This window comes from Cryptomeria japonica, chromosome 3 (assembly GCF_030272615.1).
Source record: "Cryptomeria japonica chromosome 3, Sugi_1.0, whole genome shotgun sequence".
NCBI classification, from domain to species: Eukaryota; Viridiplantae; Streptophyta; class Pinopsida; order Cupressales; family Cupressaceae; genus Cryptomeria; species Cryptomeria japonica.
This window is the reverse complement of record NC_081407.1, coordinates 889,085,710-889,111,867: the sequence shown is the minus strand read 5'-3', so window position 1 is coordinate 889,111,867 and position 26,158 is coordinate 889,085,710. Positions and strand designations below refer to the sequence as shown.

General features: G+C 33.7%; 2 protein-coding genes across 2 annotated transcripts; both read right to left on the bottom strand.

The window, feature by feature from the left end:
* Positions 1-13,429: 13,429 nt before the first annotated feature.
* LOC131059763 (protein DETOXIFICATION 30-like) lies at positions 13,430-15,744 on the bottom strand. The gene is made up of 7 exons (XM_059217967.1): positions 15,331-15,744; positions 14,709-15,250; positions 14,315-14,401; positions 14,168-14,224; positions 13,813-14,051; positions 13,606-13,724; positions 13,430-13,520 (listed from the first exon to the last, which is right to left on the bottom strand). Exons 2-7 carry the CDS (start codon positions 15,035-15,037, stop codon positions 13,443-13,445), a joined length of 909 nt encoding a protein of 302 aa, XP_059073950.1. The 5' UTR covers positions 15,038-15,250; positions 15,331-15,744; the 3' UTR covers positions 13,430-13,442.
* A 2,887-nt stretch (positions 15,745-18,631) lies between these two features.
* LOC131059761 (protein DETOXIFICATION 31) lies at positions 18,632-21,686 on the bottom strand. The gene is made up of 8 exons (XM_057992804.2): positions 21,358-21,686; positions 20,739-21,280; positions 20,345-20,431; positions 20,200-20,256; positions 19,864-20,102; positions 19,657-19,775; positions 19,483-19,569; positions 18,632-19,373 (listed from the first exon to the last, which is right to left on the bottom strand). The coding sequence occupies exons 1-8, from the start codon at positions 21,640-21,642 to the stop codon at positions 19,326-19,328; spliced, it is 1,464 nt and encodes a 487-aa protein (XP_057848787.2). The 5' UTR covers positions 21,643-21,686; the 3' UTR covers positions 18,632-19,325.
* Positions 21,687-26,158: the final 4,472 nt, after the last annotated feature.

The window sequence follows — 26,158 nt, the reverse complement described above, 5'->3', positions numbered from 1 at the left end:
GTCCCTTTCAAAACAACCATGTCTATAAAAGCTATAATTTTAGCCCTTGAACAAACAAAATTGGGCTACCATAATAGTAATTGATTGATAGTTTTAACCCCATTAGACCTCCCCATCCATCCTGTTTGCTCCATCAGTCTGCCTAGTCTTCCTAGCCTTCTAGGGGTAGTCTAGCCCACATTTGCTATGATTTGCACTCACCAACTTCTTCTCCTATTTTGCCTTTGGCCCCTCTACTATCATCAAGTCCTCACCTCCACCCAATTTCGCCAAATTCTCTTTTTTGATGAAAGTTTGTAGCCACACCCAACCCATCCTCAGTAACTAGTAGCAGACTCCTCATCGAGAAGAGGACACCCTTCTCTATTGCTGATTGGAATTTTGGTAACTCTGTAGGATCCATAGTGAAAATGAGCAGAAATTTGTCTACCTATTGTTTGTGCCTTTACATTATGTAAAATCCCTCAACAAAGAGATCTTGACCGATCCACATAGTATTCAACATATCATCTTAATGCAGAGAGACTTCACCATCTCTTTTATTTCCTCCAAATGAAGAATTGAAGCCAAAAACATATACTAAATGTTAGAATTAACTCTACACTTGTGATCAGCTCTAAGAAGTTCCCTACCTAGCACCATTTTAATGTCATCAATGATGAGCTTGTGGTTCATTTTAAACACCAAACACAATCACTTCTTCATCACCTCACTAAGAAATGGCATCTACCTCCATTGGCTAACAAGCCTGACTAGTGTATCGATCATATCCTCATTCTCTTTAGCAGTGTGATTTGTGACTTCCACCTAGACCTTCAAATAATTGTGACTCATAAATTCACACACTTCCCTCTCAAAACTCCCAATGCCTTATGTCCTTCATCATTAATCATTTGTCATTTCATGAGCTCGACATATTTTCCAATGATGTTAACTTGTCCTCCAACTATCTCATGCTACAGAAAAATCTCTCTCCAAAAATCCTTAACCATTGCATCACCACACCACCCTCTATGTTAACCTCCAACATTTTCTTAGCCAACTCATCAACCACCCTATTATCCTCCCTATACACATGGGACACTTTAAACTTGTCAAATTCTTGTATGATGTAAAGGCTCAAAATTCCATAATTTAATAAATTCATAAATTCATAAATTCACCTTTAATTTCCAAATAAATAATCAATTTCATATTACATCATGGTTCATGATACAAAATTTCCTCTATTCGAGATTTAATACAAATGTAAGACCATTTTGGTTATGTACATAATAAAGTGACTACACGTCAATATTATAATTTATTCAATGTTGACCATAAGGTTTGTAGCATCCTAAAATTGGACCCTTGTACAATTTTGACTGCATTGGGTCCCTAATTTAGAGTTTGCCCCCCTAGGCCTAATTGGGACCCGATTCTGCTCGTATCACTCAAGAATGACTACATTTTTAACTTTTGCATCAACTAGGCACCTTGTCCTAGCCCCAAAATGGGGTAGGACCAAAGCGTGGCACCTTGGTCCTAATTAGGATGAGAGCATGGTGCTTTAGGACCAGGGTGTGGCACTCTAGTCCTCTCTATTTTGGGCTGCTTTCAAACCCTCTTCCCTATTTCAAAAATGAGCAGGATTCCTAGTTTCATGTCGACTCATGTCGGGAAATTAGCAAATTTTCTAATGGGAAATTATAAAGGGAGACTTTCCCCTCTCATTTTGATATCAGTCAACAAGAATAAACACATGAGATCAAGCATTCAAACAATTGAGCAAGTAATCAGTCTTCCTTCAAGCCTTGGAGCAACAACAAATTCAAGATTCAACCATTGAAGTGGAGGTTTACATCCTATTTTATCAAAGACTTCATGAAACCCTAATCCTGTGTGGAGACAAACAAAACTTCACATAGAGATATCATTTGGTTTTCAGTCATTATTCAGCATCTCCCTCAAAAAGAGAATCTTCAATTACAACAATTCAATCATCTTTTATCTCTATTTCATGGTTAATTCCAAAACAAGGGTTTGACTTAGGCAAGCCCCTATTCCCAACCTATTTCCCTTTCTTTTTGTACGCAAGAAATAGCTACAGAGCTGTGATCTTCAGAATAGGCATTATTTGCAAAGACGAATCAACCCTGGTGCAGGGCACCTAACACTCCAAGCATGCAATTTTGGTATTTCTTCTAAGTTTTTGTGTTGTCTTTCATGTTTTAATAATGGACCAACCATTTGGGACTCAGTAGATCCATGGTTGAGTTGTCCAAGCTTTGAATTGTGTCATTTGTGTTCAGGATGCTATCAATCCAAGAAGTTGAAATGCTAATGTAGATCACAGGATTAGTACACTAGATCATTGTTATCATGTAATAGGGGTCTATTGTATTGTGTTTAGGTCTTCTCAGATTCTTGAGGGCCTTTGGGAGCCTTGGAATGCACTAGAATGAAAATTTGCATCTCAGGTGTCAAAAAGATGTACAAGTTGTTGAGCAACATTTTGCAACTTTTTGCAAAAGTTGCATTTTTGGTGATTGGCATTGCAAAGTTGGTTCAACTAACTAAACCATCAACATATAAGCCAAAACATACTTCATTGTATGGTTTGGATAATCTGGAATGCAAGAACAAGTTTTTTGTTTTCAAGAAATCTTGTCTTTTCACCGTTTTTGACAATTTTTCCTTATTTTCATTGCATTGTACAGTCCAATACGAACTTGTCAGAGAAATATCATTGCAAGGCATAAGTGATTGTTGAGCATACTTTCCAGCAAGGTATATTAGTAATTTTGTTTGTGTTTGGTTGCAGAGATCCCATTCATTCTCTGTAACGAGGTGTAAAACCCTTGCAAAGTAGGGTTTAAGAGCAAAATGGCTCTAACCTGAGCATACATTGATGGCACCTGTTGAAATAAAGTGGAATGCTAGGTTAGGGTATATACATATGATTAGAGTAGGTTTTGTTGTCTTGCAGGCCTTTGTGGAGGAGCTACAATGAAGCCCTAGGTTCACCCCTAAGAGTTGGTGAGTTAGGACAACAGAAGATGTGCAAATTTTGAGCACATGTGGATTAGTGGAAGAGAAATGGAGCCATGGTTGGAAAGCCCTCTGAGTGCCCTTAAAGAATCCTCAATTTATTTGAGTAGGTGTTTTGACTGGTGAAGGGTTTTAAAACCATTTTTCCAAGTCACCCGGGTAGGCTTAAACCCTTGAAAATAGTGCAGTATTGGAAATCCCATGTGTATGGATAACCTAGATGCATTTTTTCAATATTGTTTGTAACTCTGAAAAGGGTACTCGAATCTACAATTTGTTGTGGCCTTGTGTGGAAAGTTTTTAAACCAAGTCCTTAAAACCGCCAAGGGAGGGCTAATTGAATTAGGCATATTTGAGCCTGATGGAGACAAAGAGAGGTTAGGAAACCTTAGCAATGGGTTTGAAGATGCCCAAACCCCTCAAAGACATCAAAGACATAATGTAAATGCATTTTGACTAGCAAGAACCAATTAGTGTTTTGTGATCCTTTGCAGAGGTGCTTGGAGCCTTAGGAGTGGAGTTGGAGATTGAAGTGGAACCCTCAATAGGTAGTTAGTTGTTAAAGCTCAAGTGGCTATACCTTGGAGGAAAGCCAAAATGAATCAGACCTTGGAGTTCTAGATAGAAAAACCCCTACCAAGTGCCATTGGATGGGCTTGAGGAGTTAGAGGGTTGAGTAGACAAGTAAACCAAGAAGGTGATTGGAACAAGCTCCAAGACTCTCTGCGTCAAACCCTCTTTGGCATGCGACAAGTTAGGAGGACTAGAGTGAAGGGCATTCTGGTCCTGACATTTTTGGAGCTTTTTCAGGGGTCGGGTCCGAATCTGCTTATACTTCTTAGATCTAGGTGTGTACCTCAATTTGACGACTGTAGCTCACTATTTCCACATTTTTACCTTCATTTTCAACACTTTTCCCAAATTTCAGCAATTCAACTCACAAAAGAGGCTAAATAAATTCACACCCCCTTGAATCCAATTAGTATTATGTCCTTATCATCATTGATTTATGGTTGAATCTATTGGATTCGCCCCTCTTTCAAATGCAATGGCAAATTAGCGATTTTCATCTCTTGCATGGAGGAAACCCTAATTTTTCACCCATTATAAGGTCGAAATACATGAAATGATGAAAATAATGATATTATAAAGCCTCTCTCCAGTCGTCATGGACTCCTCTCCATCTGCTCATGTGAGACGAACATGTGGCCTAGGCACATTTCCCACCCAGCCACGAAGCAAATGCTCCCCTAGTGCTCTTAGATTTTAAAAGCTCTTGATCCTTGCACGAGGTTCCTAGTAGACTGGAACCAATCAATGGGATGGGATCCTAGTGCAACATGAAAATATCTAACATATACATCACCTAGGATCATGCAGCTCTAATTTTCATGATATGGCAGGGAGTAGTGAATGCAAATCAATTAGAACTAAATTGATTTCTAAGAACACTTTGGCCAAAGTTTTATGTCGACCATTGACAAGTAAATCAGGTATCGAGATCTACCCTTCCTTGTTTCCCCATATTCGGCACTCATCCATAAAATTTGCATAATCCCACTTAAATCAAAATAAAGCTACCCTTCTCAATAATCATTCATAAGAAGATTCGCTACCTTCCTATAATGGGTGTTGTTGAGAAAAGATTCCCAGAGGTTTAAATCATGTTTTTCTAAAGTATCTTCAAGTTAAATCCAACATAAATTATCGTTATCAACTCAGAAATTTATTTACCAAACCACAAGTAAATAAGTAATAAAAAACAGAAAAATCCCCAATTAAGAAATAAATTTTTAATATATAAAAAATAAATAAACATCCAAAGTAAAATGCTTAATGAGCATACCATTATCTTCAAAAACAAAATAAAAAAAATCTCTTATGACAAAAATTTAAATCAATGAAAGATAACGATCTATTTTCCAATAATAGATAGAATTATTACATATGCAAAGAAGAGAATAGTAAAATTAATGGTTTGTATACTTCGCGTTGTTAACCTTTTTTTCCCCTTTTTAAATCTTGCTCTATGTATTGTAGCACACATTAAGATAAAAAAGAGTAGTAGAATGCCTCTCAAAATATTTTGTTGAAACGATAACAAAGATTCTTTTCCTTCTATTTTGAACCATCACTAATTATAAATTGAAAATAGTGAAATTTTGTAGAGATAAGAGACAAGCTACAAGGAAGAGTGTGGTTCTAAACAAGATAAAAATGGAGAGACGAGATATCACAATATAAGAAGAATAAAGTATATATAAATAAATACATTTTCAAAGAATAGCAATGAACATTAAAATGAGGGAAATATGTTGATAACTGAGTGAGTATGTAATGAAATCTTTAAAAAAAAAAGAGTGTGCCTACTCGTACTTGTTTTTACATCAATGAGATATAAATTATATAAGAACGGAAGTTTTATGAGAATCGGGAAGAGGTTAAGACCAACAATTTTGGTCAGCCTACAACCAGTCATATAAAGCGTTGGTTTAAAGTCTTCAAGCTATCCATTGAGGACAGGTACAAACCCAAATTAGTAGTGATAGAATCCAAGGGATTCACGTCTATGTCCACCAGCTCCTTTGTGTCTCCACTCTGCAGTAGTGATAGAATCCAAGGGATTCACGATTGGATTTCAGGATTTTAGTTGGATTCTATTCTCTATCTCCTTCTTCTTGTAGCTCCAAACTTTGAAGCTGTTCCAGAAATAATTATGTATTCTACTATAACGATAGCCAAAATTAGATTATTTTTTTTCAAAAAATCTCTTTTCTTTTGAAAGTAGAAGATGCAAAGAAAAACTATCATTCTTGTGTAGTACCATCTGTCTCTTGAGTATGGATGAAATAACCACCTTTCCCTTCAAACTCCCATGTGAGGTGGCATGATTCCCAAGATTCATTCCTCCAATTGGGCAGTTGTTGTTACATGAAACTAACAAGGATTGGTTTAACTAGATTCCTCAAATGTTTAGACTCAGGGTTCTCTCAAAAGCTGGAAGGTATTCTTAAATTCCCACTAGCTCCACCTCTTGCATGTGTAGTTAATCAATTTTCTAACGAACAACTACTCTTAATGATTATAGCAAGTGGCATCATAAACACACTTATTATTTTTCTCTCATATCTACATAAAACTTTTATAATTAACCGTACAATTTCATCTAATTCACATAAAACAATTATTTAACAAATATGGACATTTCAAATAACTATGCATTCATAATTACTAAGTGTATGTGTGTGGATCCTATCACCCCAACTACGGCCGAAATGCTAAGAAGTCTATGCTTGGAACACATTTTCGTCTTCGACACCCTGCAAAAACTCATGACTTGAGAGAGAAACATCAATATGTCAGCACATAAATAATAATATGCATTATAAAATTTACCTACAAGTTTCAAATCAATACATAATATTTAACACATTCATATTGTATTTCAAATTTCAAATCAATACATAATAATTAACACATTCATATTGTATTTCAAATTAATACATAACATTTAATACGTTCATATGGAAAAATCAACTTGTTTGAATAATTAATAGTCAACACATCAAAGTTTTATTCTAACTATTCCATCCATGTCTAATTATCTAATAATATTTAAATTCACAAAAGTTCGGGTTGTGACATTCTTCCCCACTAGGAAGAGACATCGTCTCGATGTCTTATTAAAAACACCCACACACACATACGTGCACAACTAAAATATATAAAAGAGTCCATGAAATCAAATGCGAAAAAGGATGCTCAATATCTTTAGTATTCTCCCAAGTGGTGCTATCCAAAGAATATTGGTCCCACTAGACCTTATACTATAATATATCCCTATTGTGTAATCTAATCATGCATCTATCAATAACTTTAGTGGGCTCCACTAGCACCACTCTTGGATTCTATACCTATAGAACACGCCAATCAAGAATGTGATATATATCTGGGTGATAGGGTTTAAGCAAGGAAACATGAAAAACATTGTAGATGTGGGCAAGGGCATGCAATAGAGCAAGCTTGTAGGAAACTTGGTTGACTACTTCCAATACGTCAAAGCATCCCACATATCTAGGTGTAAGTTTTGGAGACTTGTTGGAAGAGATCAAACCCTTATAGGGTTTGAGCTTGAATAAGACCTCGTCTCTAACCGAAAATTGTCTAAATGACCTATTCTTGTCTACAGAGCTCTTATGCATATCTGCAACTTCCTTTAATCTACCCTTAATTAGCTTCATCTACTCTTCCATCTCCTTGAGCATGTCAAGTCCAACAACAATTATGTCTTCCACCCTATCCCAACTAATAGGTGTTTCACACTTCCTCTCATAGCGTGCCTCAAATGGTGTCATTCCTAAGGACAAATGAAATGAATTATTGTACACAAACTCTACTGAGGGAAGGTAATCCTCTCACTTGTATTTTTGGTCCATACAATACATTCTAAGTAGATCCTCGACAACCTAATTCACTAGCTCAGTCTGTACATCTGTCTACAAATGATAGGTTGTACTAATGTTTAATCTCGTCCCTAAAGTTGCATTCAAAGTGGTTCAAAACCTAAAAGTCATCTTGGTATCTCTATCTAAGATAATCAACTTTGGTACTCCATGCAATATAAAGATTTCTTGAACAAATTTCCTTGCTATTACCAAGGAACCTTCCTTGAGAATCCTTGGTATAAAATGTGCTATCTTGGTTAGTTTATCCACAACTACCAAGATAAAATTATGTATATTTTTAAACATAGTTAGTCCCTAGATGAAGTCCATACTAATAACCTGCCATTTGTAATTTGGCACATGATGCGAATAAGATAACTTTGTTGGGTGAATATAATAAATTTCCTTGCTATTACCAAGGAACCTTCCTTGAGAATCCTTGGTATAAAATGTGCTATCTTGGTTAGTTTATCCACAACTACCAAGATAAAATCATGTCTATTTTTAAACATAGTTAGTCCCTAGATGAAGTCCATACTAATAACCTACCATTTGTAATCTGGCACATGGTGCGAATATAATAACTTTGCTGGGTGAATATGCTCAGCGTTGACTCACTACATTCAAAACATTGTATCACATACACTATTTTATCTTTTTTAATCCCTAACCAAAAATACAATGGTCTCATATCCACTACCATCTTATTCACACCTGGGTGTCCTGAATAAGGCGTGTTATGCATTTCCTCCATGATCAATTTCCTTAACCCCCCTTGGTTCAAAACATACATTCTACCCTAGTACCTTAAGATCCCATCACGCTCAAAAGTATACCCATCGGAGCGGTAATCTGATGGATCCTTTTCTAAAGCTACCTTGACCAATGTATAATGGTCATCTTGTAGAACACAATCCTACTACTAAGAGGGGGAGGAATGGATCAATAGTAGATGCAAACTTTTAATTCTTAAATAATTTAAACTTTTTAACAAACTTCAATCTGAAAAAACTAAAAGAAATGGAAAGAGATGCTATAAAGACAATACACAAGATTTATGTGTAAACTCGGGATGGGAAATCCATTGTGAGAACACTACTAAAATCTATTGTCCTAATCTAGCATCACAATTAAAACTTCAATTGCAATGTTTAAGGGCACCAACCCCAAGGATTCACAAACCCCTATATGAGCACCAACTCAATCACAACTACAATTCAATGATTTGAGCACCAACTTAGAGACCATTACAATTCAATAATCTAAGGACCGACTTCGAGATCCTTAAAGCATCAAATTCTAAGTTTCAATCAACTTATTATTTTTTCTAATTTATACTATTACATCACAATATTTGTGCATGTAATTAGATTATTACAAACTCAATTCTAAACATATAATATACTATTAAACATCCTTGCCTTTAGAAATCTGCAAGATCAAAATATCAATAACCTAAGAACTATTTGCAATTTTCAATACCCTTGTCAATACAAACTCAAATAGAATATAATTTCAGAATATCAATTATCTTTGTGAAATGTTGCATAAGAAAATACAATGACCAATCTAGAAAATGATATGTTAATATCAAACCTATAATGGATATTTGAAATGCAGTCAAGGATACCACATTGAACTTTACTTATTACTTGTGTCTTTTCCACACTGACATCTGCTTCATATACGCATCTCTCTCCTTCAATCAGTCCTTCGTAGAGATTCTTGGTTTCAAAAACAAACATAAGGTTGTTCTTGTGATTGAAGACTTTCCAATGCTCACACTATCACATTCTCAACCCCCTACATATTTTTGACTTCTATAAATAAGAGTCCCTATCGTTTGGATAGTTTAATGAATAGTTAAGAAACTACTCAAAAACATGTGTACCATTAACTATATGAACCAATATTAATAAATTAAATAATCAAATACTCACGACGTCACAAGGCAACCCAACATAGGGTTGAACATCGCCACACAAGAATCTGACCACCAACTCAAACCAAGACACTAACTAACAAGGATATCAACTTAAGCCTAGAGTGTGTGGAAGGAACACATGTCATCTCTAATCAACTTGCCATTAAGATGAAGACATGCTCAGACCCGTGAGACTGGTTGGAGTCGATGTCTAGTACCTGCAATCCTACAACCACCAATATCCATAAAAAAACATATACAATAACAAATGCCATAAATGATTAGGCAAGTGAGAGAGAATTGCAACGTCACATCATGCTCACAATGAGTGACATGACATCATCTCTGTCACAAATACAACAGTAAGACAATCATGATAATCATAGCATCAATTCATCCCATATAATGATAAAATGGGGTTAGTACTATCTAGAAGCCATCATAATCTCATAAGAAATATAATCCATCCATGGATAATAAGTGTGTATAAATCATCAAATATAAATCCATCCATCATGATAATCTAGGGTATGTCACCATCCACATAGATCATTATATATCAAGTATCCATATGAAATGTCTAGAATCATCAATAAGTATCAAATGTATCAATAGAGTCATAAATATCAGCCAAACAAAATCAAAGAGTCTAAATAAGTCTATCGATGCATAAACCGAAATATGAATTAGGAAGGGACACTACATCCTCCCCCCCTTTGCCTAGGCTTACTCCTAGAAGACTAAAAACAAGTAGGGGTAAATCTCTCTCATCCACATTGCATCCTCCCAAGTTGTCGAAGAATCATCACTCAAGTCCCATTGGACCCTTACCTAATCTACGTCTCGACCCCTGAGGGTCACCCCCAATGCTGAATAATGTGCACAGGCTCCAAAGAAAGTTGCCCATCCTCTACCTACAATGCATTCCAATCCAAAACATGTGACACATCAGAGATATATGGCCTCAAAACAGATACTTGAAACACATCATGGATGTAGGACAAGTTGGGCACCAAGGCAAGGTGATAAGCCATAGGACCAATCCTCTCCAAAATCTTAAATTCTCCAACAAAACGAGGTGCCAACTTAGAGCCTTTTCCATAATGGATAGGACTCTTTCATGGACAAATCCTCAAAAACACCTTGTCACCCACTGAAAATTGTCAATCAACACGATGAGCATTCACATACTTATACGTATGAAGAGATATGTCTTCATTGTATAGAGAGATTTGAACTCAGGAAGTATTTTTCAGTTGTATAGGTGGCAAGAGTGGTTACAACAAACCAAAGATAGTTACAACTGAACAACCAAATTCCAAACATATAACTATTGATTGCAAAATGCTCATCATTTGAAATATGTGATTCATGATAGCAAGACCATTCATTTTGCAGTGATATTTTTTTAGATTTATGACTGCATGTTCTAAATATAATACAAATTGTGACAAACTTAAACATGCCAAGAAAATTTAAGTTAATGCATCAAGGTTTCACTCCAAACTATGTAGATGTATCAAGGTAAGTAATTCATTCTTTGAGTTTTGTTTGATCTTTAAAGAATCACTGAAGACATCAATGAAGACATCAATGACATATATGCCAACAAATCTCATGGAAGATTTTGCAATACTTGTTGCCTCAAGGTTGTCCTAATTGTTGCTATGACTGCCAAGTGTCTTCTCCTTCTTAGAGTATTAGCTACTCGATTCTATTTGCCCTTAATGCATTCTATCCTGAAGTCATACTCACTAAGAAATTCAAGCCACCTTCTTTGTCGAGCATTTGGATTTGGTTGTCTGAAAATGTATTTTAGTCCCAAATGATCTATCTTCAACTTAAAGGGCTTACCCAAAAGGTAATGTCTCCACATCTATAGTGCATGGATGATGGTTGCCAACTCTAAATCATGTGATGCATATTTGAGTTCATATTGCTTCGGTTTCCTAGACTCATGCTACCACTTTTCCATTCTACATCAGTACTCCCCCTACTCCTTCTCTTGATGCATCTATTATTACTAGGAAAAGACCATTTATATCAAGAACAATGAGTATATGTGCTATAGTAAATCTTTGCTTTAGCAGTTAAAAGGCTTGCTCACATTTTTCAATCCATTCCAACTTCTTCCCCTTTTTTTGGAGCGAGGTAATAGGAGTTGAAATTTTAGAGAATCCTTCCACGAATTTCCTATAATAACTGGCAAGCCCCATGAAGCTGCAAACCATTATAACATTCCATGTTGCTAGCCACTATATGATTCGTTTGATCTTATTTGGATGTATTGCAACTCCTTCTGTTGATATTATATGTTCCAAATAATGTACTTGTAAGGTGGTGAAATTAGGGTTTCACCAATTAGGATAGTAAAACACCAACTTCACAAGATCAAATTTACATTTAAAAGGGGGTGTAAAACTAATAGATCTAGTCTCAATTCAATTAGATAAGAGGGATGAGATGTTGATTGGATTTGTGTATTTATTTGTTCTCTTTTTTAAGAGTTGAAATTGGATTTGAATTGTAAAGTTGGATCTCGAGAAAAATAAGGGAGAATTGAACCAAAATAGTAAAATAGAATGTTCCAAACTTCACATAGAGTGACAAACAAATATCTAAGAAGAAAAGTGGATCGTATTCTATAATTGAAAGTTCGGGCCGAATTGTTAGGACCAAGAGGGTAAGGCAACCTAGTCCTATAACTTTTGGACAAGCAAGTGGGATGTTTTCTAGATCAAGGAGATATATTTCAAACACTTAACATCAACCCATATAACTACTATCAATAGTTATAAAGTGTTTAGAAACATAATAATGTTACAAGCACATGAACATCATAGATAAGGTAAAATGGATTTCAAAAGGCTCTATTTTCTTAATTCAAATCTATGTGTTAAAATCCATAACAAATGAGATCAAATTAATGATGGTTGAGATTAAATTTCAAGGATCTATGTCACAATTCTAATTTGAGACAAACATTAAGGACATAAAATTGTGAAAATAATAAATCAATTCTGTGTGATGTCAATGATATTAATTTCTCGTCAAGATTAAAACTAAGTACCATAATCATCTTATTCAATTATCACATTTATTAACTCAATTGAAATTTATCTGAATTAATTTGTGATAACTAGAATTACATTTGATTAGAGGTGGACTATAAATTTAATTAAACATATATATTTTTTTGTAGTAGTTCAAATGAGACCTATAATCTTATAAGTTTTTTGAATCTACTTATTTTGTAACTTAATGCTTTATAATTGACATTATCTATATAAGAAACACACTTTACCAACTCTTCAAACTCTTAAAAAAGCTCCTCTCCTCCCTTGTGATTATAGCAAGTGTATTTAGTATTCATCTTTCAATGTCAATACAAATGATTTTCATTCAAAATAAAAGGAAATAAGACAACAAACATCATGCATGCAAGTGAATCAAAAATAGAAAAATGTTCTAAGTGACACAATCAAAAGACAATACAATAGGGTTAAAAGATATATTTTAAGTAAAATCTCATATAAATAGTCTATTGTCAAAGTAGTCAAATTTATTCATCATAGTAGTAATTCGATTCAAAAAATTACAACCAATGGGCAATTACAATCAAGGGATAAATTTTGTAGCCCTTTTCTATTTGACTACCATTACTAATTGTTTATCTCAAACTTCATGTTGTTAGCACAATAATCACTTTGTGGAAACTACATTTGAGGTCTTGATTGTTTTCCATGTAGATGTTAAGTGTGCCCTCCCCACACTTTAATCCTCTCTATAGCTTGAGAACCCTGCACCAAAAAGTTACTACATAATTCATGAAGATGATTCAATCCTTTTTCAATTTTACATGAATGTGGAATAAATCTTGTATTTGTGTTATAAAGTTTAATTCTCTCTATAGCTTGAGAAGCCTGCATCAAAAAGTTACTACATAATTCATGAAAATGATTCTAGATTTATTTTGTTTGTATTATGCAATTCACATACAAAAAGTTAATTGATGGCATTAGAGTAGTACTCACTTCTTTTCTTCAATTGGTTCTAAATGTAATAATGCATAGAATAATTGTTTGCAAGGTAGTTCCACAAATCGTACCAGCCCAAATTCCCTACATTTTCAAAATATATCTTATAAGAGCACTCAAGAAACAAGAATACTATAATAGACAAAAATATGATACAAAACAATGATACCTTCACTCCAAAATCAAAATAATAACCCAACAAACAGCCAAGGGGAACTCCAAAAATGTAATAACATGCTATGTTAATATATGCCACTAGAACTTGCCAGCCTGCCCCCACTGCTACACCTGTGAGGATCATTTTAAATGCTTGTTATAACGGTTTATTTATTTGATAAATAAAATTTAATTAATAATGGATGTAAGTGTCACTCACCTCCTAGAACAGGTTGAATGCTATTTAAAAGCATGGTAATAGCAACCAAGGTTGCAAGGTTTGATACGGCTTTCATCACTTCTTTACTAGTAGTAAATGCCACTGCAAAATCATTTCTAGTGATCAAAATTACAGCCATCAGAATGACTCCTATTGCAAACATTGTTCCAAGCACATTAATCACAGCAAATTTTGCAGCTCTTGCATGTCCAGCTCCCAATTCATTCGAAACTCTTACACTGAAAATTCAAACAAAAGAATCTTTAAAACATATTGAATTCCTTTACTTTGTAGTGCACAAAACATAGTATGCTGGATGGCTATATATATAAAAGTATATGAAATGAGAGTATACCTGATGGCAATATTTAATCCCAAAGCAATCATCGTCTCCCATCCCATTAGATTCATACTACATTATGAATGAAGTTTTGTCAATTAAAGGACACAATCAAAAGAATATTAGTAAAAGTTTGAAGAAATAGTGAGCCTATACACATACCATATAGAAATGGCATCTACTGAAATGCTTGGATTTTTAAGATAGCCCGCCAAGAGTATTAGAATGTAGAGATACCAGAGTTCCAAGCTATTGTAAACGTCAAACAAATATGAACAATTACTCACAAAATTCAGTCAGATTTATATTTCAAACACAATTAACATCAACCCATATAAATACTATCAATTTTAAATCTAAAATGTAATTAAGATTTAATGATAGAAAATGTCAGTAATTTCTACAAGAAAAAGAAAATTCTTGCACAAGTCAGCTCACGTTAGAATGTGAACAAATACTTTTTAACTCACGACCTGTCACGCACAGAATTCCTTGACAGACCATGGGTTTTAATGCTAAAGAACCGTTTTTTTCATGCGCAGAACTCTGAACTTACCACAACATTACACCGGATGCCAAGGAAAGGCGGATGAATGCCCCCAGGTTGTGAAAAGCAGCCCAGGTGAAACCTCCCCATGCCTCCTTGCACATGCCGCTAAGTAAGTAAGCCAGCTGTGAGAAGGCGATGATCCACCACGAGATATTTAGCATTAATGCCGCTCCCCACAGCCCACATCCCCATTTAAAGATAACCAACCAACTGAACACAGCATGCACAGCCAGTGCTCCGCCAGCAATCATCGCCATCACCAAAACTTTACTCTGCGCCTGCAAAAACCTTGCCAGCGGAAAAACAGAGGCGTAAGCAAATAACTGGGGGATCATCCACACTGCAAATTTCCCTGCCAGTTCTGCAATCTCATCATCTTGGCCGATGAGTATCAGAATCGGTGCCGCCTACACATAAATCGAGCTCATAAGCAGGGCAGTTGTGATTAATATAACCCAAGAGCGCTGCAGATAAACTCCGAGCATCTCAATTTGTTTGGCTCCGAAAGCCTGCCCGCACAGAGTCTCCAGCGCACTGGCCATTCCTATCTGAAATAATAATAGCAACAATAAGTATTTTTTTGTTGTTTGAAAGCAAGAAAGTAAACATACATTTTAAGTTTTTCGACCATTATGCCCATTGAGAAGCCAGCGATTACAGAGTTTTCGATGGAAACAGCGGCTTATTCAAGATCACCGATATGACCAGCAAAGGCTTGCGTGATGACTCCGAGTGAGTATCGACAGAGGGAAGAGAAAATAGCAGGGCCTGCCAGGTACCATAGCATCTTTGATTCTTCCAAGCTTGCTTGGAGCAGACCTCTCCATCCTTCAATGGCTGGGAGATCCCCAACAAATTTCTCATCGCCATTGAAATGGATTAAAGGCGTGTTTAGACTCTCCTCATCCATGGCCGCTCAAGCGTAGAGACTCGTTCAAGCCACGAATCATAATTGAACGCTCTAATAGTTATATACTGAGTGTATTAAAATCATTGATACTTAATTATACGTTATTACACCGGATATGGACAGTCTGAATAGGCAGTCATTGAAGGTGGACCATTTGGTTCCTTCAATTCATTACCACCCTATAGTCGTTGAGCTGACACAATAATATTCTATACTGCAGCTACTGTTAATCATAAAAGACTATAGATAGGTAGGTACAATACACTTCACATTAATCACGTCACTCTCTAAGATCTCTTGTACTGCCGTCTTCTATCTGCAAAATGATCACCCTTTTAAGACATAGGATTTTATGAGATTGAGAGAGTTTACTGGTGGAGAATTTGTGCTTTTGAAAGAGAAGTCATAAGTTCAAATCTCACAAAAGGATAAGGTATGTACTCTCGTTTATAATGGACCTGTACCCATACACAATAGCATACACAATGACTGGCATAGTGGACTATAAAAGACCCTTCCCTTTCCTTTCATCTATTTATATTTCTAACTTCAATGTAGATTTCAATCTTGCAGCAATTATCAATTATCACATAATGATAAGTACCTATTTTTTTGGTATTTACTTATGACATTGAAATTCTTTAAGATGTATATTATCACATGTTCATAAATAAAAAGTTTAAATTTTTTTCATAAGTTTTTTTATAATTAAGATAAATTTTTTTGAACTAAACTATTATAAGAATGAATTATTAAATATTTGATTGCTTGAATAGTTTCATTTATTTTTGAACTTTTATATTTAAATAATATAATAATAGTTTTTATAAATAAAAAGTACAATATTACAAATTGCTAAATAATTTAATATACAATTATAATAAAAATTAGACTATTTTTCACCCATTTAATTAGATTACACTGATTTTTATCAGTGAGAATGAAAACAAGAAAAACCTAAACACAAACTCTTTTTTACACAACATAGCTCAACACAGGGATAAAAAAGAAAAAGAGAGAAGGGACTAAACAGATACATAATACAGATTTTTTTCATGTTACCTGATAGATATTTTTTTCTTTTAAAATATTCTTACTTAAATTATTAACTCTGTGATATGTTATCTGCAGTTTTTAGGTGAAAAGACTTCTCTGGAATAGGTAAGTTGGAAAGCGTGGTCCCAGCGTCCAATACTGCAGTATTTAAAATTTCAAAATTTGTATTTACGAGTCATACCCTTTTAAGAAACTTATCTTATCTAGTAATTATTATTTTGCAGTCACCCCTGCTATACAGACTTTCAATTATCTATTTTTTAAGTCTTTTCTATGCGAGCAAGTTTTGTCCAGAAGATTAATTTTTCAGTTATGCTATGAAACAAAGCTGAAGCTGTCTGTTGACTGATATTTATGAATCATATTTTGATGTTCACTTTGTAATCATAGAAAATCTGGCGTTGTACAGTGATTCGGAATAAATAGTTTGGTGAAGTTTTGATTATCCCACTACTACGTTTCTTCCTAACTATACATTCTCAAAGAATATATAGATCTAGCTACTACCGCTTCTACTTCAACGATGGCAAATATCTGGTTTTCATTTATGGTGGTCTGAATCTATCCAACCAAGTATAAGTTGTCTCATTAAAACTTTACATACTATTTTTTTGATATTGGCGTTGTCTTCTAGCTTATAAGTTTTAAGTAAATAATTAATTTTCATTTAATTAAATAATTTATTTATTTATTTATTTAAAGATCAACTATTATGATAATAATTAAGAGAATATTTTTGATGTATAGAAATATAACAAACACCATGGATGCAGTTAATCATAAATAGTAAAACTTTTTAAGCGAAACCATAACCAAAATAATTTACCATATTATCATTCACATAATAATAACTATAGATAATTGTAATCAAGTGGTGTATTTTGTAACCCTTTCACATTTAACTACCATTACTTATTGTTGACCTCAAACTCTATGTCATTAACATAATAACCACTTTGTGAAAGTCACATGTTAAGGTCTTGATTCTTTTTTCACATGGATATTAAATGGTTCATCCCCACAATTTAATCCTATATATGCCTTGAGAGGCATGCACCAACAAAATACTACATAATTGATGAACACAATTCAAGTTTTTTTCAAATTCATATAAATATGAAATAAATCTTGTGTTTGTGTTAAAAAGTTTGCATATAACTATCAATAGTAATGCATAAAATAATTGTTTACAAGGAAGTTCAACAAATTATACTATCCTAAGTTCCTTGCATTTAAAATCTTGTAGTGATGTCATAAAGCCATTATACTTTTTTCTACACTTGAAATATACAAATATTTATCCAAAAATGATAAACACCTTGAAGGAATGTACATAGCTTGCTGGGATATAGGCTTTGGCCAGTGCTTGGTGATAAAATCCAAATCATAGACAAACTTAAGATACATGTTTGTAAACTATTTTTCATTCACAAGATTGTCTTATAATGCAAGAGAAAAATATAAGCAACTCAATCACATAAAAAAAGAGAAAATCATATATTTTTTAAATTTAATTACAAATTATTTTTCTTTAAATTTGGATCTTTGTTCAAAATGATTACATAACAAATATCAATTTTAATGCTAAATATTTAATCATTTCATCTAATTATCAAATTTATTAATATTCATTATTAATGTACCTAAATTTATTTAAATTTATTTGTGATTACTAATTGTATTTATTTAATTATAAATATATTATAAATTTATGTAGAAGAAATGTTTTGTAGCAATTTATGCTCATAGAAAAATATGCTTTCCAATGACCTAAAATATTGAATAAAGTGTAAAATATAAATATAACTTAATATAATTGACTCTATTTCGAAATAATTTAAGTTTATTAATTGTCAAAATAAAAAAAATAAATTAACAAATAACACTTGTTGCACCCAAAGATTATCATTCTCCTGATCGTCTCATTCAAACGCAACTGATAAACAAACAATTAAAGCGCATGGAAATCCAATTCACATATCTTCAATTTATATCTAAGTTATCTCTCAGTCATGTTCACAGAGTTCCTGCAATTAGTCCCACACTTTCTTGATCTCATTCTATTCATACAAGTTTTAATTCCCCACTGTTGATTTACTGCACAATATATAATGCTGCCACTAGCAGTCGCACAGGATAAAGAGCATTTGCAGAAGAACATGTTTTCATCGTTGCTAATATGGAATGCTGCCTGCCTGCAACTTTCCACGAATCGGTCGTGGAGTTATATGATTCTGCTATAACTAGTGAATACAACTAGTATGTTTAGCATTCATCTTTCAATGACAATGGGCATTCTCATCTATCAATGACAATACAAATTACGAGCATTCAAAATTAAAGGAAATTAGACTATACATCATGTATGCTAGTAAATCATAAATATCAAAATTTCCAAGTGTCATAATACAATAATACAATAGGGTTGAGATATTTTTTAAGGAAAATCTCATACTCTTGAATCACTCAAAATTGATTCATCATAGCAATAATGACATTCACAAAATTGTACCAAATAGGTAAATTACAATCAAAGTGTGTAGTTTGTTGCTCCTTTCTATTCGGCTACTTTATGAATTGTGGATCTCAAACTTCATGTTATTTAGAATAATAATTACTTTGTAGAAATCAAGTGTTTTAATTGTTTCTCATCGAGCTTAATTGTGGCCTCCCCACACTTTAATTCTTTCTATAGCTTGAGATGCCTGCACCAAGAAGTTATTACATATTTCATGAAAATGATTCAAGATTTACAATGTTTGTATCATAATATTCACATACAAAAAGTTAATTGATGATAAGAGTAGTGCTTACTTCTTTTTTCCATTTGGTTCTAAATGTAATAATGCATAGAATAATTGTTTGAAAGGTGGTTCCGCAAATCATACCGGCCCAAATACCCTACATTTTCAAAATATATCTTATAAAAACATCTAAATAAAACAAGAATACTATAATAAACAAAAGCATAGTACAAAACAATGATACCTTCACTCCAAAATCAAAATAATAACCCAACAAACAACCAAGAGGAACTCCAAACATGTAATAACATGCTATGTTAATATATGCTACTAGAGCTTGCCAGCCTGCCCCCACTGCTACACCTGTGAGAATCAATTTAAATGCTTGTTATAACAGTATATTTATTTGATAAATAAAATTTAATTAATAATGAATGTAAGTGTCACTCACCTCCTAGAACAGGTTGTATGCTATTTAAAAGCATGGTAATAGCAAGCAAGGTTGCAAGGTTTGATACAGCTTTCATCACTTCATCACTATTAGTAAATGCCACTGCAAAATCATTCCTAGTAATCAAGATTACAGCCATTAGAATGGCTCCTATTGCAAACATTGTTCCAAGAACATTAATCACAGCAAATCTTGCGGCTCTTGGATGTCCAGCTCCCAATTCATTCGAAACTCTTACACTGAAAATCCAAACAAAAAAATCTTTAAAACATGCTGAATTTATTTACTTTGTAATGCACAAAACATAATATGTTGGTATACAAAATGAGAGTATACCTGATGGCAATATTGAATCCCAAAGCAACCATCGTCTCCCATCCCATTAGATTCATACTACATTATGAATGAAGTTTCGTTCATAAGAGAAACAATCAGAAGAAGACTAGTAAAAGTTTGAAGAAAACAGTAGGCCTATACATACCATATAGAAATGGCATCTACTGATATGCTTGGATTTTTAAGATAGCCCGCCAAGAGTATTAGAATGTAGAGATACCAGAGTTCCAAGCTATTATAAACGTCAAACAAAAATGAATAATTAATCACAGATTCAGTCAGAGATATATTTCAAACATTTAACATCAACCCGTATAACTACTATCAATTTGAAATATAAAACGTTATTAAGATCTAACAATCATAGAAAATGTCAGTAATTTCTACAAGCATAGGGATATTCTCAGAGAAGTCAAGATCACGTTAGCAAGTGAACACGTATTATTAAACGCACAATCTATCACTACAGAATTCCTGCACAGACCATGGATTTTAAAGCTAAAGAAGCGTTTTTTCATACCCAAAACTTTGATACTCACCACAACATTACACCGGATGCCAGGGAAAGGCGGATAAATGCCCCCAGGTTGTGAAAAGCAGCCCAAGAGAATCCTCCCCATGCCTCCTTGCAGCTGCCACTGAGTACATAAGCCAGCTGTGAGAAGACGACGATCCACCACGAGATATTGAGCATTAATGCCGCTCCCCACAGTCCACATCCCCATTTAAAGATAACCAACCAGCTGAACACAGCATGCACAATCAGTGCTCCACCAGCAACCATCGCCATCACCAAAACTTTACTCTGCGCCTGCAAAAACCTTGCCAGCGGAAAAACAGAGGCGTAAGCAAATAACTGGGGGATCATCCACACTGCAAATTTCCCTGCCAGTTCTGCAATCTCATCATCTTGGCCGACGAGTTTCAGAATGGGCGTCGCCCACACATAAATCGAGCTCAGAAGCAGGGCTGTAGTCATTAATATAACCCAAGAGCGCTGAGTATAAACTCCGAGCATTCCAAGTTGTTTGGCTCCAAAAGCCTGCCCACACAGAGTCTCCAGCGCGCTGGCCATTCCTATCTGTAAAGATAAAAACAATATCAGGTTTTAATTGTTTGGAAGCAATACAGTAAACATACATTTGAAGTTTTTCATACCATTATGCCCATTGAGAAGCCAGCGATTACAGAGTTTTCAATGGAAACAGCGGCTAATTCAAGATTGCCAATGTGACCAGCAAAGGCCTGCGTGATGACTCCAAGAGAGTATCGACAGAGGGAGGTGAAAATAGCAGGACCTGCCAGGTACCATAGCTTCTTTGACTCTTCCAAGCTTGCTTTGAGCAGACCTCTCCATCCTTCAATGGCTGGAAGATCCCCACTGAACTCATCAAAATCGCCATTGTTATGGATTAGCGATATCTTAAGACTCTCCTCGTCCATGGCGGGTTTAAGCGCAGAGACTCGTTGAAGGATTGATATTGGAATGCTCTACTGATTAACTAAGAGTCTATTAAAATAATCATTATTAATTAGCTTTCAACTATCTGGTTTTGATAATCAATGGGTGAGAGTGCAAGACGATATAATCATCTCGTCCATTCATTTTTCTGTGGTTCTTCTCGTGCTTACGTGGTTTCAACACGTTCATTCAGTCTTTTTAACTGCCGTCCACGTGAAAATGGGGCTGCGGTTAATGATGTGAAGTCATACCCTTAGAATAATAATTGCCATTTAAAGCAATAGTTTTTTTTTTTTTAATTGAAAATATGCAAAAGAATTACAAAAAGAAGACATAAAGCAATAGTTATGCCCATGGTAATTTATATAGAATTTCTTAAAAGAGACTTAGGGATCACGTTTATATCGGAGGATGTATGATTTGACTGATTTACGTGACCCTTTATTTTAAAGGAGAAAGCATTATTTTTTTGCCCACAAGTCATGAAATGTAAGAGAATTAATTAATGGAGTTAATAATGCAAGAGCATTCATTTTGTCAAGAGATGTAGGACAACTATTATTGTGAAGGGTATTGTCTTATAATTGCTATCTAATTAGGCCCAATTTACAATTGTCATGTAGATTCTAGAACTTACCTTGACCAAGTTCTTTTGTTAGATTCAGGTTTTACAATATTACTATTAAAATTATTTATTATTATCATTATATAAAATTGACAATAATTGGTTAATTATTTATTGAGTTTTATATCGATTTTTAATTGTAATGGTGAAATTAGTACATTTATGTTTTTTCTAGTTTAGTTTTGGTTTATTTTGAGAGAGTATTTTAATATAAATATTTAGTGATATGTTGTATATTTTGTATTAGGTTTGATGGTAGTGAACTTTATCTTTGATGCAACCAAAAGTCACATCATAAGATTCATTTTAATTAATTCAATGCCAAAGAAAGAATATCTCTTGACCTCAAAATTATAAAAATATGGTCTAATACTAAAATTCTCTAGCATATCTTTCTTAATATGAACTGAATTTTTTTTTACAATTTTTAGTAAGTTTGCCTCCTCATTCATATGGTCATGAAAGTTGCCATTTATTTTAGGCTAACTAGAGTAAGACTAATTGTCAACTTCCTAATTTAATTGCATATAAAATGTTCAAAGCTAATTACAAATATCATTTAAACAAAAATTAGAAAAATCATCAAGATCTCAATTTGAGGCCCTAGATGATTGAAATTGGCCCCTCGAGTCAAAGTTGTGACATTCCAAAGTCTCAACATCATTGCATTAATCTTAGTCATATCTATATATATTACATCTCATTTATTATTTCATACTTCCTCAGGATCATTCTTAATCCAAAGATCTCACATTTATTTTGGGAGTGGCCCCACATGGATAAATTTGACCCAAAACATTTAAAAAGTATCTAGCAATTATTTAAATACTCTAAAATCATTCAAAATTAATCCCATTGCAAAGAACATTTATTAAAAAGAAGACCTAATTTTATGTTATTAGATTTTCACAATCCATATTGTTGATTGTTGTTCTTTTTATATTAAAAATTGTGAGATTTTTTTGATATCAACTCTTAACTCTAAACTAAAATTTAAATAACAATTATCTAATCTAATTACTCCTCAAATATTAATATATATCTTACATTAAAATACATATATACTAAATTAAATAAATAAATTTCATTATAATTATGTCGAAGGCGTCCCCTTATTTGAAAGGGATGACTTGACTTTCGACATCATTGGTCTGTAATAATTATGAAGTTGTAAGATGATTAGAACAGTCTGCACCATTGGTTCATTGCTTTTCATCATGGCCATTTTTAGTGTATTTGTGATTGTCAACAAAAATATTGTGACCATATTGACACATTTGCAAATAGAACAAAGCATTCTAAAGAAGAATCAACATGAAAGGATGAATGTGAATTGTTGCACCTCATATAGGCCTTAATTGACTTCCCCTACAACATACATAAAACTCCTAAACTGTGCAGAATTTACATATTTAGTATGGCACAAAAAACCTTATAATTATGACACATGAATAATATTCAAATTATCCAACTGCTCATGGCATAGGAAACCTTGCAAGAATTAAATTTTAAATTCTAATCTCTTGATTACACAATTAGAGGATATATGATTGGATCACAAAGAAAGACACAAAATGTTGCTCATACATTTTAGTTTCATTGTGTCTTTGTTCACCTGTACCATTAGATTCACAACAAGAAGCTAGTTTTTCTGTCTCCCATTTGAAATGCATTTATAAAAATTTCTCTCATGTTAATGTATACTTTCTTCTTAGCTATCTTAGATGACTAGTTTAACCTATATTTTAGTGGATTGATAATGACAAATGAAGTGGGTCCCCAATAATACCATAGGAAGTGCTCACCAATTGAGCTAGGCTCCAACCCTTTTTATAATAATTATCTTATTTAATATCAGAGTTAAAATTTTAGCTTTAACAAATTCAATATGGTTTAATTTATTTTTTTAATATTTTATTTGAAGTATGATATTAGTTTTTAAGATACAATTATTTTAAGGTAATTTAACTATATTTACATTCAATTTTATAATATTTTTTATTTATTAATAGTGAGTCTCTCTCTCTCTCTCTCTCTCTCTCTATCTATCTCTTCTCTAATTTCCCCTAATTATTTCTCCCTCTATCCATTTCTATTTGTTTATATCTACTTCCCTCTGTTTGTCTGTCTCTTTGTATCTCTCCCTCTTCCCCCCTCTATTTATCCTCTAAATATCTATATCTCTATCATTCAATAACACCATCTATATCTCGCTCTCCCTCTATATATCTCTCTTTATTGTTTCTCTCTATCTCTCTATCTCTATCTCCCTATCTCCATCTTTATCTTTGCCTCTACTCTTTGTACACATCTCTCTCTCTCTCTCTCTCTCTCTCTCTCTCTCTCTCTCTCTCTCTCTCTCTCTCACATATACATATACATATATATGTGTATATCTATGTATCTATGTATATGTATACACACACACACATATGCATATGTATATGTGTTACAAGTTAGGGTTGTCGTTGCACCAAAAGATCGACCTGTCAATGCCCGATACAACCACTAGACTTATAGAATTCACAGGAGGCTGTTAAACCATGTCGCGAATCCCCGCGAGGGACGCTGGCCCACTACCAACAATATGTATATACATATGCATATGCATTGCATATGTGTATATGTATATACGCATATGCATATGCATATACATATATACATATGCATATGTATATGTATATGCATATACATATATACATATGCATATGTATATGTATATGTATATACATATACATATACATATACATATACATATACATATGCACACACACACACACACACACACACACACAGTAGTCACATAAATCTATCCATTTAATTAAATGAATATTTACTATTTATTTGATTAATAAACCACTAGTCACCAGTTAATTAAATTAATATTTAATTAATTCATCCTTAAACCATTCTCCTATTAATTAAATAAATTATTCAATTTATTTAAATTAATTCATTAAACCAAATTCACAATCAATTAAATGAATAAATCCTATTTATTTTTTTTAAAACCCCTTTCCTCTTTTAAATAAATAATTAAAACATTTATTTAAAAACCCTAAACTCCCCCCCACTTGCATTCTCCTACAAATGCAAGTTGCAACCACAATTGAAAGAAATTAATTTTATTTTAATTAAAATCCTATTTTCCCTCACCCACCAAACCCACTTGCAATCCAAAATCCCCTTCTAGACCATTCTAACCACTTTCTAATCATTCCTAATTAGCCTAATACCATCCCCTAATTATTGTCACATTCCTAAGCAACTTGAAGTCACTTCTCAAAGCCTTCAAAGTCCTTGAAAAGCATTTAATGCTTTTTGTGTTCAACAAGCTAACCCCTAAAGTCTTCCAAACCACTAATGGCTCTTACATGACCATTTATGGCTCTAACATAACCATTTATGGTTAAATCCACTTGCCCCCATGGTTAGAGACTTTACCTCTAACTCAACCCTCATTTGACTCGTGGGTCTCTTCAAGCATTTATTGCTTTGACCATGGTTATCCTCACTAACTCTTGCACAAGAGTTTGTCCATTGGATAAAGGTATTATTTATTGGATAATGGGTTTATTCATTTTACTCAACATTAACCTTACCTCCCAAGTTAACCTTCAAGTCATGTCAAGCATTTAATGCTTATTCCCTCTCCCCTCAACCCATCTCTTGTTGACATTTGTCATCCTGGGATTGGATTGAAAGCCCTCACATGGATCATAAACCCATCAATCCTGATCCTCAATCTCAACCATCCATTGCTCCATTTTACCTATAAATAGAGCTTATTTCTTCATAATCCAGATCCTAAAAACTTGTATGCATCTAATTTATAGTGAATTTTAGAGAGCATTTAGCATATCAATCTACAT

Coding starts and splice junctions, on each gene's coding strand:
- LOC131059763 (XM_059217967.1), bottom strand. CDS start 15,037: ATGATCCCCCAGTTATTTGCTTACGCCTCTGTTTTTCCGCTGGCAAGG. Junction 14,402..14,708: donor GCATCCGGTGTAATGTTGTG/GTAAGTTCAGAG, acceptor CGTTTACAATAG/CTTGGAACTCTGGTATCTCT. Junction 14,052..14,167: donor GGATTAAATATTGCCATCAG/GTATACTCTCAT, acceptor TTGAATTTTCAG/TGTAAGAGTTTCGAATGAAT.
- LOC131059761 (XM_057992804.2), bottom strand. CDS start 21,642: ATGGACGAGGAGAGTCTTAAGATATCGCTAATCCATAACAATGGCGAT. Junction 21,281..21,357: donor GCTTCTCAATGGGCATAATG/GTATGAAAAACT, acceptor TTATCTTTACAG/ATAGGAATGGCCAGCGCGCT. Junction 20,432..20,738: donor GCATCCGGTGTAATGTTGTG/GTGAGTATCAAA, acceptor CGTTTATAATAG/CTTGGAACTCTGGTATCTCT.